Source organism: Austrofundulus limnaeus, unplaced genomic scaffold, assembly GCF_001266775.1.
Source record: "Austrofundulus limnaeus strain Quisiro unplaced genomic scaffold, Austrofundulus_limnaeus-1.0 Scaffold1563, whole genome shotgun sequence".
Classification (NCBI taxonomy): Eukaryota; Metazoa; Chordata; class Actinopteri; order Cyprinodontiformes; family Rivulidae; genus Austrofundulus; species Austrofundulus limnaeus.
In genome coordinates this window covers 750-15,986 of record NW_013953965.1, presented here as the reverse complement: position 1 = coordinate 15,986, position 15,237 = coordinate 750, and the positions used below count along the sequence as shown (strand labels likewise).

The 15,237-nt window shown below is 39.1% G+C and overlaps 1 protein-coding gene across 1 annotated transcript in view; it reads right to left on the bottom strand.

Annotated features, from left to right (window-relative positions):
- The window catches only part of phactr4b (phosphatase and actin regulator 4b), a 29,981-nt gene extending 23,924 nt beyond the window's left edge, over window positions 1–6,057 (bottom strand). The window contains exon 1 of the mRNA XM_014032871.1: window positions 5,847–6,057. Coding sequence (XP_013888325.1) covers window positions 5,847–5,907 — 61 coding nt within the window. The 5' untranslated portion in view covers window positions 5,908–6,057. The remainder of the gene's footprint in view (window positions 1–5,846) is intronic.
- Window positions 6,058–15,237: the final 9,180 nt, after the last annotated feature.

Below are 15,237 nucleotides of genomic sequence, written 5' to 3'. Positions count from 1 at the left end.
ACAGATTTCAGGCTATACATCATATTTTAAATTGTGCTGATAGATAAATAAATTACAGAACTTTATTTTTAATGTTCGTCATATTTGAAGCAGAGAGGAGCATCGAGCGGACTAACCYGAGTAATTCCCAGTCCATCTGCCTGGTGGCATTAATCGTAATAATCGTCAAGTGACAAAAACTAATCGATTAATGTTTTTCTGACGATTAATCTCACACGATACGATTATGCCCAACCCTACCTACAATTCACTCACACATTCAGGGTTAGAAAGGAGAGTAATTTCTTTCTAAAGAACATTTTAGCATGGTCAATGCATAATGCATTTTGTAGGACTTTAACAGTTGTTTAGCATGACTAACGGTTTTGAAGTCTGATAAACTGTTCAACTAAGGTTTTTATGAGAGTAAAAAAAAGGTTTTGTTGACATTTCAACCATACATTTTGTAAGTGATATAGTGACGAAACAAGACAATGTTCCACCAGGACATAAAACAGAACCTTGGTTTCCAAAGTCAGGGTCAAGATTAGAGTTCAACCCATACAGGCTATTCTATGGTTGATGCCAATCTTTAGAAATTAGTGTTGAAACAATGGATGTAATACACTATCAACATTTTTTTAAATAGTTGTCCTATACCCATTTCTCATATAACAATACAGCATAATATAAATGCTTAACTTAAGCTGGTTGTAGAAGCATCTTCTACATCTTAAATGTTCTTGGTAATTGGTTAAGTTTGCACAGGCATCAATTTAAAAAGTAGCAAATATCACATGATTAATTGGTTTACCTCCAGTCAGGACCTTGTTGTAAGTAATGAAACACCAAGTTGGAGGTTTTGAGATCTATAGAAATTAAATTAATTTTGAAAGTGAATACCGATAGCATGCTTAGTCCTTATCATTGGTAAGAGACCAAAACAGTAGTTACAGTATAAATAGTAAAGTAAAATAATTGTTGATAAGGCTCTTCATTAAATGGCTTTTTATCGATGTTAGACTCAACTAGTAAAAGTCGGAGTAACAAGTCTTTATGACTCATAAGATAAAAGGTCTAGGAACTGCTGATCCAGGAATTCAAAAACAGACTTGCTTAGTCAAGTTACAAAACAACATTGAAGTAATTATATGTGGACATTGCAAGACTATTGAGATTACAAGACAGTGCAGACAAACTGAGAGCAGAGCAACGTTAATGTCTTCAGTCTAAAAGTACAATATAAGAAATTCATTCAAATTCATTTCCTAATTCTAGTTCAGCAAATTCATTTCTTGTCAAGCCCCCTGGAAAAACATGCCTGGGACTGTTACTACCTGGAAGAGGGGTGTTAAGAGTCCAGCTTCCGTAATGACGGGACCTAAAACAGCATGCCATGGAGAAGCAGGAAGCATTCGGAAAAATCAAAAAACTCCTGTGTTTATCCAAGCAAAGGTTTCAGAGCAAAGCTGCAAGAGAGAGGGTTCAGGTTCAACAGTCGTGTCCCCACCACGGAAAGCCATCTTATCTCAGAGTGGTAGGAATCTGAGAATTCAGACCAGCTGTCATAACATCCAGATTAGGTTTTTGCTTGAAGCTACGTCTCTGCGTTGGAAGGTTCTCACGCAGCGCAGACTGTCCCGTTTGAAACGCTCCTCATAGTGGGGCTCAGCTGAGCCAGCGAAGCAGGATAAGAGCTGGCCTGAACACAAACAGAGCACTGCCGAGGTGATGAGCACAGAAGACGGCAGGCATCCYTTTGAAAAAGATGACCAACAAAAATCCTTAGAAGACTTGGACACTGGCCAATGAAACTTGATTGTAGAATGCGTCAATCCATCATCATAAAACAGTAAAAAATCAAAAATAAAAACTACATTATCAAGTTTAAGAAGCCCTCATAAATACAAAGTAAAAACTCTCCAACGTGATCTTGGTTCAGCTGCAGTAAGAGGAGGCTTGTAGTGTGGTGGCAGCTGTGTGTTACTGTGGGCTCAGGAATACAGGGGGATAAAAAGAGCTACAAAGGGAGAAAAAGTACAGGATTGACGAGGGGGGGCTGGAAACACAGTCACAATCAGGGTGGAGTGCCATTTCCTCCCAGAGAACAAAGACAGCCTCTTCCCCTCGTACCGAAAACACACTCAACTCACAGGGATCACAGAAAAACCCTGGTRAAATTAAGCAAAGAGCATAAAATATGCTTTCATTCATAACCGSGCCAAAACCAGCAGTCATGTTCGATAATCAGAAGCTAAGACAATCTGTCTGAAAACACAGGGGACGTCTGATTGTGTGTGGATGATTTCTCTGATGTATCCCCCAAGCATCTCCCTGTGAAGCCGTATTAACCAGGCCAGGTGAGCTTGTCGTTCCTTTCACTGGGCCTGCAAGCAAAGTCGTTCTGATCATTTACATGGAACACCCACATCCACTCACAGAGCTCTCCAACTGTTGGGAAATARCTTAAGGCTCATTAAAACTCTTACTTATGCCAGGGCAGATTATGAAATTCAATCTACTTAAAGAGCACAGTGCTCATAATCACAAGGACTGTGTTCTTTGGGAAATCATACACTGGTTATACTATGAAAGTATAAATATTCATATCTTTTTTACAAATTATTGCTTGCCAGAATAAATTATGCTGTCYCTTTGGAGTTCATGCAAAAGCTTGGTCTATCTTTTTTATTGTTGCAAATACAACTATCGTGTAGTTACTACTCAGTGGGTATTATTAGCTCTAGAGCATCTACAGATTGACCCAGCTGGTCAATAGAGGTGTCAATCAAAAAGGGAGGGCCTACACAGACAGTGTATTTGAGACCACCTGTGAAATCTATGAGGCTTTGTATTCAAACCTAAGTCAACAGTTCACCAACACCAGGTAAAGGGTTACAGGGTGGGTGGCAATGTTTCCCCTATGTGTTTGTGTGCTCATTTATCATGTTAGACTGGACATAGTACATCAATTGTTTATTAACTTTTAGGCTAAGTCCCCATTAAATTTACCCGTAAACACAAAAAACCAACAAAACAGTGGTTACAACTCAGTCAGTTTTACAGATACTGAGCAAAAATTTGGTGTGGTAGTAGCTGAACGTCAGTCGAACACACTGCATAAGATCTTTTATGTAAACCTGTCACTTAGCAAAATATTTCATGAACAAGTGGATCGATTTTAAATAAACGCTAAGAAAATCTATACTGATTAACTTCTGCAGTCAACCCCATTCGAATGGTAAATGGTCTGAACTTGTATAGCACTTTATCAAGTTCCTGTAGACTCCAAAGCGCTTCACACTACGGTCATTCACCCATTCATACACACACTCACACACTGATGGTGGTATGCTATAATGTAARCACAGCTGCCCAGTGAGGCAGCCATACACCAGCTCCACTAGGCAATGCAGAGGAATGACCACAACTAGCAGGCAAGGCAGGTGAGGTGTCATGCCTAAGGATACAATGACTGAGACTGACGGAATTGGGGACTGAACTGGCAACCCACCGGTTACAGGACAACTCCCCTAACCACTCTGCCAAATCCACACCAACTCAAGATGGCCTCCACAGCTAATCAACCTTATATTGTAAAGCATGTGTCAAAATTAAGGCTCGCGGGCCAAATGTGGTGAGAGCTTTAAAGATGCATTAATGTCCTCAAATAGGAGCATGCTGCTTTAAAGCCAGCATTGACCACAAACTACATCTCCAATAATTCATATTGATTATTTTTGTCATGAAATGATGGCATCCCACCACTAGATGGAGGTGAACAGGGTTCAAAAGTAGTCAGTAGCTGGCAACTGGTGAAAATGGCGGTATAAATGATCCAGTTCACTGCATTTTTGCAGGTTACATTTACTGCGGCCCAGTTGTACTTGGTCCTAAATTTAAAATGGACAACCCCTCCAGTGGGAACTTCCTATTTAAAAGTGGGAGAGTTCAGAATTCTAGACAGCAGGTACTCACTAGGGCTGTGTATTGGCAAGAATTTGGCGATACGATACATATCATGACAGAGGGGTCACGATACGATATATCCCGATATATCCCGATATATTTAGATACTGTAAACAAGGCGATATATTGTGATATTTTAGGTCCAAAAATTCTATTAAATAAAAACCTCTTACTGGAAAAAAAAAACAAAAAACAAAATTCATTGTCTCAGAAAATTCTAATATTACAGTTTATGTTGTCATAAAGTTCAGTAAACAGATGATATGAAGCTGCTGCACACAGAGTTTCTGGGATCAGCTGACCTGCATCCAGAACCTGATTTGTATAACTGTGGGTCGAACAGCAGGGCAGGTCCCGAAGAAAACCAGTTAAGAAATTAAGAAGCTAAACGAGTTAAAACGTTTTTGAAGCGAACACAGCAGGATAAAGTATACGGACTTTGATGCGATCATCAGCCGGACATTGAGAGCAACAGACAGAGTTTTATGTCACAGGGGGAGCGCCGAGCTCGCTCGAGGTGATAGACGCATGCGCTATGCGTAACGTGAAAGCTGACTGCAGTTGGAAAAAAGAGCGCACAAGACACTTAATTTGGCTTAAAATACAGACATTCTGACAAATAACTGTTTGTAACCTTACCTCAGCTTAGAAGGCAGAGGGTGTCGGTCTTTTCCGCTCGGATTCAGCTATCAGAGCCTGAAGCTAATGTTTAATTACAATGCTAATGCTCTCTTACTCTCTGGCGCTCAAGAGGTAGAGGAGCCAAATGGCTGGCTCACTGCTGCCAACTAGTGGTCAGAGGCCGAACTACAACATAAAAATGAATGGCTGGCAGGAAAGTTGACATTTTAAACCTTAATAAAAAATTGATACAGGGCTTTAGAATATCGATAAAGTATCGGGAAATGAAATATCGCGATATTTCAGTGTATCGATATTTTCTTACACCCCTAGTACTCACCACAACCCATCAGTGAGTAAAGTCTCTTACCTTTATATTTATTAGCCTTTCTGGATTTATTTTATTTCACATTTAGTCAGTTGTACACGTAGTACTTTTCAGTGTTTATTAGAAGACACGTTAAACCACTGTTTCTGTGCAGGAAATACCACATAGAGCTCAGTTATTGTTTGTTAGTGGTGCTGAGCAATGAGACAAGTAACGTTTCGTGTTTTGTCAAAATTTTAAAAAAATAAAACGTTAAAGGTATTTACAACTGGCCCTTTGAGAGCCACCATAATGTTCATGTGGCCCTCAGTGAATATGAGTTTGACATCCCTAATTTAAGAGAAAGAAAGTGGCTGCAATTCAGTCAGTTTCCATGARGCTGAACTAAAATTCATTGTGGCAGTAGCTGAAAATCATCCACAACAAAAAGTCCAAGTGCTAACAAATCAAGTGAAATGCGATTTCATTTTTGACAATGAATAACAATATTTTAAAGATTTGAACCAAAGTCTTAAGGTGGTGGGCATGTGCTTTCCTTGAAGGTCTACTTTGTTGAATCCATCATAGGACTCATAATATTTATCAGGATTTAAAATGACGTAAAGCAACACTCCTGATCTACTTTCACTGAGAAAACATTCTCTCTCTGGGCTGTGTAGCCAGAGAACGGCTGTGCAGCAGATCCACGAGTGTGTAAAAACACAGTTGCGATTCATCCACATGATCCCAGTGATTTAACATTCCTTGCGGTGGTGAAAGTGAAGGAGGAGAAAAGAGAGCAGACTGTGCTGACTGTTGATTACGCAATCCCACCCCCCACCCCCCAATGCTCTCAGATGTTTAGTCTTTGAAAAACAGCCAAATTAGAGAAGAGTTTTGAAGCCACAAATGTGAGAGGTGAACTAAAACCCAACACCCGTGGTGTGTTTGAGTGAGAGCAGAAACTCACCGCCAGTTCTGTGTTGTTGTGTATCCTCAGCTGGAATCTCCAGGCCAAAGCTCTGTCCCATGATCCAGCCCCTGAGGGGCCCCTACCTGTCCTCCACCCAGGACCGTGTACACAACACGGCACGGATCAGCAGCTGCACCTGCTTTGTTCAAAAGCTCTCCATGCTCTCTCAGATCTTTTCTTCTCTGCCTCTCTCATCTGCATTTACTCTATGCCTCCAGTCCCTCCTTCTCACAAGCTCCTTAAGATTTTCCCTCCCTCCCTCCCTGCAGGAGATGGACTCCCTCTCCCCCCACACTCAGACGACCCTCCCCTCCTTGGCTCATAGCACAGATCAGCATTCACTGACGGATGCCTACCATTCCTGGGAGAAGGACAAGTTATGTTTTTAATTTGACGTGCTGCAGTGTGTGCGGTGTGTGTAGAGTGTTTAAGGTAAAGAATGTTACGAATCGAGCAAAACTTTGAAATAAAAAGATTTAGTCACCACAAAAGAAGCGAGATTCGAAACCGCAAAGCTCAGACCAGAATTTATGTCAATAAAAACGGTCTGCTTCTGCTGGTCTCCATCAGCAACAGAGCAGCAGAGAGTAAATTCCTTTTTTTGTAAATCTACTTCTTTACAAAACATCAATATAGACAAAAATATTGAGCCAAAAAGGAATACTAAACACAAAAGGTGAGAGAAATAAGAAATAAGTCATGGTTGTGTTGGAGAAACAGACTTCTGAAAAAATAAAACTAAATAAAATTACAAACTGGAAAAACAAGAATCTGATAATATTTAACAAAATTACTCTTTAAGGTTTATTCAAGCTATTTTAAATGTGCCTTGTCTGTAACATTTGAAGCCACTGATATATTTATTTGTTGGATTATGTACAATTAATATTTTATCTGTTGGGTTCTCAAGCTATTTGGGTCTGGGGACCCCTTACAAGGGTGAAAAATTTCCAGGGACCCCCTCATAAAACCCATGCTGTTTTAAAAGATAATTTAATGTCATTTCAACCCCTAAATGCCATTGGACTATATATTTTATTAAGTTTATCATGTTTGTTTTATTAGTTCTTTGTTCTCCATGCATTTTTTATAATCAAAACCAAATTAATAAGTTAGTGAAATTTTTTTGAGGACCCCCAAGATACCTCTCACAGACCCCTGGGGGTCCTGGGACCCCAGTTTGAGAACCTCTCTGTTAGAGATTCAGAGTTTGGAGTAACAGAGTTTAGTTCTAACCAGAACCGCTCGTCTGAGTGGAGCCAAGACTAAAGTGGATGATTGCGGTCAACCATTAGAACTTAAAATTTGTTCATATAAACGCTAATATTTGAACTAATATTTATAAAAATATTGTTGCCACCTTCGAATTACACAGGTATTTATGTAAACTTCTACACTTATTTACAAGTACAAATAGCAGCAGCAGCTAGCTATACTTCCACTGCAGCCTGGCGCACTTGTGGCAGCAATGTTATAGTATTTTAGCAGGAATAACCATCTAATGTGAAACCAATGTTAAAATTCTGCCAAAGCAGAAAGGTTATACTCTAGTCTGGTGCCATGTAGGAGCATGATAATGAGTTTACAGACACCTTTGGGATGAAATAATATCTGAGTTCCAAGTTCTACTATTGGCTGGGATTACAGTATTGGTGGTCTTCAACCTCAGCATTGATGTCCAGGTGGCTAACAGGCAGGGATGAATATTTCAAGCTAAAACACTGTTTACAAATCAAAACCACTGGCAATTATTCAATACTTTTTTCTAATTTTATTGATTCAAAATGATTCATGACTACRGTCTATTTTTTTATTTGCGTGTAAGAAATGAGCTTGTCCACAGGCTTGGGGATAAGGCTTGTGATGTACTGTATTTTAGCTCACTCTATTCAGGTTAAGTTGAGCCAAGAGTTGAATGGGAATTTAATGTGTGTTGTCTATTTATTTCTACTGTGGTTCCGAACATGCATTCGGTAATTCTGCTAGATGGGGATATCTGTGTTTCTGCAAATGGGTGTGCACATATTCTGGCAGCTAAGGTCACCAATGAATGTAGAGTTTACTCCAAAATTCTTTACAGTAAAACTAAAAAAWCACACAAATCACCTGAGAGTTGACAGGCAACTTGGTGCATTACTGCTGCCTTGTGGTAGTGTAAGAAGCATATTATTAGTAGAGATGGGAAGAGATTTTCAAATATTTAAATTCTGGTTAAAGTAGGTGAATAAAAAAATGTATGCTGTCACAACTGTCTATTTGTTTTGAATGTCACCTTGTAGTGAATCACCAAGCTGTTTCCTAATCATGCTTTTCTAGTCGGGGTCCTTTACTGAACACACCTAATGCTTACCAAAACAACTTGGACCATCTGTGTCTGCCACAGTTTATTTTGAAAAGATTATAAAGTGGAAACGAGTGGGTGAGATCATCTTTACTGAGAGTACATCCATACGGCCTACATGTCGAGCCGTTGGATCAGTGAAAATGAAGGTAGCAGCAGAACATGTCTCTGTATCAAAAGCCTCAGCTTCATTGGAAGGTTTGGTGTGATAAACTTTAATTCACCTAAAGTTCAGTATTTAAAGAAAAATCACATCATCATCATCATAATCTGAAGACTTTAAATGCCCATCCCTAAATACTACCAAGTGCCAGTAAAAATAATAMTAGCATTCATCTTTGGAATTTGACAACTTAACAGATTTTTGAATATATGAAAATCACAATGTAATAAGAGGCAGACTCTCAGATGTGCACCAGGATGTGTGTTTCTGAATTAGAAATGAATACGACACGGCATGCCACCTTAAATGAGTCTGTTGTGTTGGATGGAGGGGATAAAATTATATTTATCTGAGACGAATGCAAGAACAAAAACATTTATGAGGCTAAAATAGCAGATTGAAGCTGAAAGTGCCGAAGAAGGACTTTCGGTTGAGCTCAGGATGTTTTCATCAGATATAAGCTCCTGTTTCTAATATCTAGTTATTGCAGTTATTCAAAACTAGGCGAGGGTGTTTATGATGCTGCTCAACACTCCTCAGGCCTCCAGACACCATTTTCATACATCTCTAAGTCCCTTATCACAATTTCAAAAGACCTGCAGGAATTATGACTTTGAAACCCATCTGCCAGGAAAAAAAAAACCTCCCGTTTTTTGGCTTTAAAATTAAGAAGCAAAAAAAAAGAGAAAGAAACACTTCTCCAAAGCAAAAGAGGAGAATGACAGCAAAGCGGACCCCCCTGAAACAGGAATCTGAAATCCTTTTGAGGTTTGACTGACTTCAGAAAATCTTGCCCCCTCAGACGGGTCCAGTGCACCGAGCTGTGTCATTATGCCTGGATAGATCAGAGTATTCACAGCATTTTGGCTGCGTCTCGGCTTGCTTCTAAAGATGAAGAGTTAGAGTGGGTCTTTTTTTTTCTCCCTCCCTATTTGTGCCCCACATACAGCCTCCACACCGGGCCGCCTTCCAAAGAGAGCTGAGCCAATTCGCATGGGCCTAGAACCTGTTGGCTTGACCTGGAAAACAGACTGGGCCAGGCGCTTTCAGCAAACTGAGTATGTATGCTTGTATTTGTACACGTTTTTCTTTTTTTCTTTTTTTTTTACCCTGTCTGCGCTGTCCATCAGCATGTGAGGTAAAAACTAGTCAGAAGTGAAAAATAAAACTGTTGCTCGCTGCTCCTGTCTTACTGGTTTATTGTACAACCAGCAGGGGTCGCACTGGAGCAGCAGAATCCAAAACAAACTTTTTTTTAAAATGAAGAGAAAATAGAGACAGAGAGAAAAACAGACAGAGAAGTAATTAGAAAGATAGAAAGATTGAAATAGCGATTAGAAGTTTATTAAATATACACCAACAAAACACAGGACCACACACCCAACATCTGTCTGCTCACCTGAAAAATAAATGGATATAAATACATGGAGGGCATATCTAAAAATATACACATACCCATACATATATAAAGATATACATACATATGTACATGCCTACATTCATAAATATTGTCAGTATATACACATAGACATATATACACACTCAGTGACCTGTCAGAACCCCCCGGATCAGAGCACCTGTTTGTGAGCGGTTGTGAACATGCGTGTATATACAAGATTTCTCCAATGGAGTATTTAATAGTGACTGTGGAGGATCGGAGACCCAACCCCCAAGACACGAGACAGACATAGGGAAGACCAGAGCCCAAGGGCCCGAGAGGGATCCCGAGRGCAGAGCCCCAAGGGYCACCCGCATGGGAAGATCCGCCCACCCACCCCCCAGATCAGACCATAGGGGAGAACTGGGAGAATCCACCCAGCGACCACATGCCCAGCACCCGGGGCCAGCAGCGACAAACTCATGGGCCCCACCGGCACCTGCCATACCAGAGCAGATCCAGGAAAGYGCACAGAGGTCCYGGCCCCCAGGGCGCACCCCCTCCAGGCCAAAGCCCGACAGGTCCAGAGGCCCCGAGCCCCAGCAGGCAGTCACCAGGCCAGGCCGGCACACACCCCAGCGCCCAGCCCCAGACCCCGGGAACCCCCAGCACGCCGGCGGCCAGCCGCACACCCCACCGGGGGGCCGAGTAGCAGCGGACCCCAAGATAAACCAGCAGTAAAAAAAAAGTCACAGATGATGAAGAAATAAATAAACTWATATTTGGTTTCGTTTTCTACTGAAGTGACATAAAATAAAAAAAAGAATCCAAAACAAACTGAGCTTAAACCGAAAGCGGAACCTAACTTCAGAATCTAAATTAAACACAGAAATACATATCGCCAGCTGTGTTTCATGCCATGGAATAAAACCAAAAACAGCCTATATCCAGGAGTTAATTTTGGTCAAAACTTGTAAATGACATCATTCACAATATCATGCAATATTGTAAGATCTTGCAGGATGTAATTGTGCTCCAAGTATGTGTTGAGGATGACTCTCAGCTACTACTACATCTGTAAAACTGGCTGCGTTCTTGCCCTTTTTCTGTTGGCTAATGACTTATACTATGGTGACTCTAAGCATTAATTTGTTGTATGAGTTTGTCCAAAAGATTACTTTCTGAGGGTTTTAATTAAAATCTGTTCAAGGATTTATGAAATATTTTGCTAACAGACAGCCAACAGCCAACATATTGCACAATGTATAGTGCTCAAAGTATGTGTTGTTAATTAGGTACTACCACATCAAATTTTAGCCCAACATCTGTAACGTTAGCCAAGTTTTAACTAGTTTTGTGTTTCTTCAGGCCACTTAGCTGTYGCGGTCATCTTGAACAAGGTCGGTTCCAAACGTAATTCAGCTGAAAGATGTATTTTTAATGAAAAGTGGCTTAAAATACTTTGTTATATGGGTATAGGTGTCAAATATCGACTTYTGGAAAGATGAGTCATTAAGTTTAAAAAAAAAAGCCAAACAAGAGACTTGGATTAACAAATAAGTCCAACAAGGAAAATATAAAGCTAATAAGAAGTGATGAAAATTTAAGGCACAACAACAAAATGTTCACTCTCTCTGATGTATTTTTGATAGCCAAAAAAATCATTTCACTTGCTTCAACTCTTCTGCAGAACGCCTGTAAATGTTTTTTTCGGTGTGTATAACTTTTATTGTGAAAGTACCAGCACGAAGTATCGAATGAAAATCAGCAGATTGCTGAGCACATCCAGATTTTTATTTTTTTCGTGCAGGTTAGTTTGACAAAAAAGGGGAAGCAGTTTTTGGATGCTGAATCAAAAGCCACCAGCGAACATTATCAAAGACGAGCACTTCCTTTTTCCTGCACGGCTGCTGTGTTTATCAGAAAAGGAAGGATTGTCACGGTGGCACGAGTGTGAAAACTGTTTTACCAGGAGGTGACAGCAAGTGATTTTAAAGGTGATTTGTGATTTAAAAGTTAAGGCTGAGAAACAAAAAAATAATAATCTCTGAAGATTTATTTCTGCATTTAACAAACCATAACCAGTCCGTTGGTACTCACCACGATTTTCCATCACAGAGAATGAGGCACGTCAGTCACGGGTTCCTGAAAAACAAGCAGTTTGATAATCAACACCAGCTTAGGATGTGAGCTGAAAGACTTCATTAGAGAAGCCCTGAGCTGATCGAGGTATTTTTCTGCTGATTGGTACAAAGTACAGAAGCTGACCGGATGCTCCCGATCTCTGTTGTTCATCGAGTTTTACACCAACCATGCTGCAATATGGTTGCTGTACGGTGACATGCCTGCAGTATGGAAATATTTCAAACTGCATCATGAAAGCAGTTTAGTAGTTTGGGGTACTACTCATGGTGGAATAGAGCAAATCCTAACACATGGATGAGAACACTGATATTAAATGACAAATGGCCTGAACTTATGTAGCACTTTATCAAGTCTAAGGACTCCAAAGTGCTTTACACTATCATTCACCAATTCATACACATATTCACACTGATGATGGTAAGCTGAGCCACTGCCACCCCATTTAACCCGATCACCTAAAGCTAACAAAGTTAACAACACACTAAGGTTGAGAGAAATCGTTCCATGTGCAATTAATCSTCAGCAAAACTGTCAACAACTAATATTTGCCATTTTGCAGTTACTGCAATTAGTGCCCTGTAAAGATGTATTTTTGAGTACAACACACAACTGAGACCAGTGGCGGTCTAACCCTATGAACTTGTTCAATCACCTGAAACACCGACATAAACTGGAGTAKAAGGAAAGCTAGAAAAGGTGGACAGAGGCTACAACGTTGGCTACATGCAAGTGTAATCATCATCTATTAATTGTCATAARAATTGTTATCAGCTAAATGCCACAGTTAATCGTGATAAATTATTTTGCCAATATCACCCAACACATGTTTAGAGGAAACTGTAAAGTAAAGAGACAATTTTKTACAGGACAGTAAAAAGGCAAAAAGATCACATAATAAGGGACTGAATCGCTGTGTCACCAATCAAACGCTGTTGTGATAAATCATCCCCCCCAACAGTACATAACTGACACAGTACTACCTGATGGATAAAAAAGCTAACCATCACCTGACGTATTCTTTTAGCTGTCAATAAAAGAACTTCAGGAATAATGCGAACAGATGTTTTCTTTACTGACGTTTGAAGCAACATGATAGCACAGATTTTATTACCTCTGATGTACATGTGCTTTATAATCTTCTAGTCTGTGTTGTAATAAAATGTAAAATAACACAAGTATGAGATTGAAACTCAGCTAATCCTTACTTTTAAATGATTCAGATTAGAAAAGAACACAAAAATTGTGATTGGGACATCTCTAAGTTTAATTAATCCAAATGTAGTTGAAGTATGTTAGGATTTTTCTTGTAATTTTATTCCAGATTAAGAAAGCCATCACTAAAAACAAACCTACATTTTTATTTAAAAAAAAAATCACTATTAAAATTAATTGATTCAAAAATCAAATTAAAGACCCGAAACCTAGGAAAATGTATAACAACAGAAAGAAATTCTAATACAGTAGGTCTGTGTAGAATTCAATGATCTAGATATTCACACACAATGGTTTTGGTTACTGTTAAAATGTGTTTTTCATGTTTATGGGCAAAAAATGCTACAATAATTAAAAAAAAAAACCTCTGATAAACATCCAGTTGTACAAATGTTACATTTCTAATGTGAATAACTTTAGTCTAATTAAATGGCTTTTTGGAAACAGAAGAAAAGTAGACATACACTGGAGAAAGTCATGGGTGGTGTCGGGTTGGTCGAGGTCCTACTAAGCTGTAGAGTTGTATGTTAATCATTTGTCCTGCGTGCTGATGACAGCCGCTCCACCCATCTTAACCCCTCTGTAAAAGAACAAAAACAGAAAAAGGATGTATTACTATAGATTCCAAGAAGCGTGTATAGACTGCTGCAACAACAAAAACACATTTGATTGCAAGGTTCAGATATAAAACCACAAACACAATGTAAAATCAACGCATAGATGTGCCAAACTTTTCTTCTGTTAAACAATTATTTTGGGACCAAAGGAGGAGCGATCAAGAGTCATAACACAGCTTCAGTTATTCCAGCTATACATTCTCGATCAGGCCTGAAATCAGGAAGTAGTGATGGACTGTTTTTGTAAATGAAACTACAGTATTAAAAAGCCACAATAAAAATAAGAACCTGTTATAAGCAAAACAAGTTACTTGGGCCGGGTTTAAATAAATCTATTTCATCGATCTGAATTGATTTTCGTTCAAATTTGGAAAAATCGATTCATAAGTCATGAGATCGATTTTTCCCCATGGGTGTTGTCTGCGATGAAGCTGTGCATTTCCGTGTTGTGTGTCACTCCTGGCTTGCCGTAGATTTACAGCCGGTTGACGTTCAGTGCTAATGTTAGCTCCCGACAACAAGTTGTCCGGATCAAAACAAAAGAAACAAAAGTATCACTAACATTACAGCTGATTCTCAGCTGAACTTAAAGATAACAGAAACCATGATGACTTTTGTTTGCAAAGAGTTGTGCTCGGATGCGGTAGCGGGAAATCGAGCTTCGAGCAGCTCGAACCAAAACAACGGTATGTAAACATCTGACTGAACTGTTCTCCACAGCATGTATACATGTGTGAAAGATGACAACAAAATCGTTTTGTTTTGTTACCAATATTATTTTTAAATTTAAGAAACATTAATGTAATTCTCACTGATGCAATGTTTTAGCTGAAGTACTCTCTTTCTTTCTTTCTTTCTTTCTTTAATAAGTTTTATTGAACAGGTAACAGAAACATTACAAATATACAGTTTTCACACGCTCAAAAGAGTGTGCAGAAATATACACTTATATTAGCCCACCTCGTCTCCTGCAACCTTATTCCATCACTTCTTAGTGATCAAAAAAAATTCTTAGTTTCTTAAAAAAACTAATGTATCCAACAACACTTTCTCTTTCAATTCCTTTTTAGTTTAAATCCTTTGAAACTTGAGACAGTTTTGATTCAAGATTAAACTCCAATTTACAAGTTTTCCCTTAATGTTTATAATTTTACCAATGTTAGAATTAGTTTCTATTATTTACAGAATTAGTTCCCTTGAGAACGTCTTCTATATCCAAGTAAATGTGTTACTGCTTGATATCCTTAACTAACATAAAAATCAATCAAACTGAATTGTGAATCGTTGTGAATAATGAATCGAATCGATTTGGGAAATCTGAATCGATACCCAGCCCTACAATTTACTCTTACGAGTCATTCACAAAGCGATGAACTAATACTGTTTATGGTATCAACCTGTTGCCAAGTCAACCAGGCAATTAGTTTTGAGAAGTTTCACTAGATACATTTTTTAAATTAATAAACTAGAAAATTTAGTGAGACATTTTGAAGGGTACCAGTGCAGATACTGCCCAAGTTTCCAACATCCAC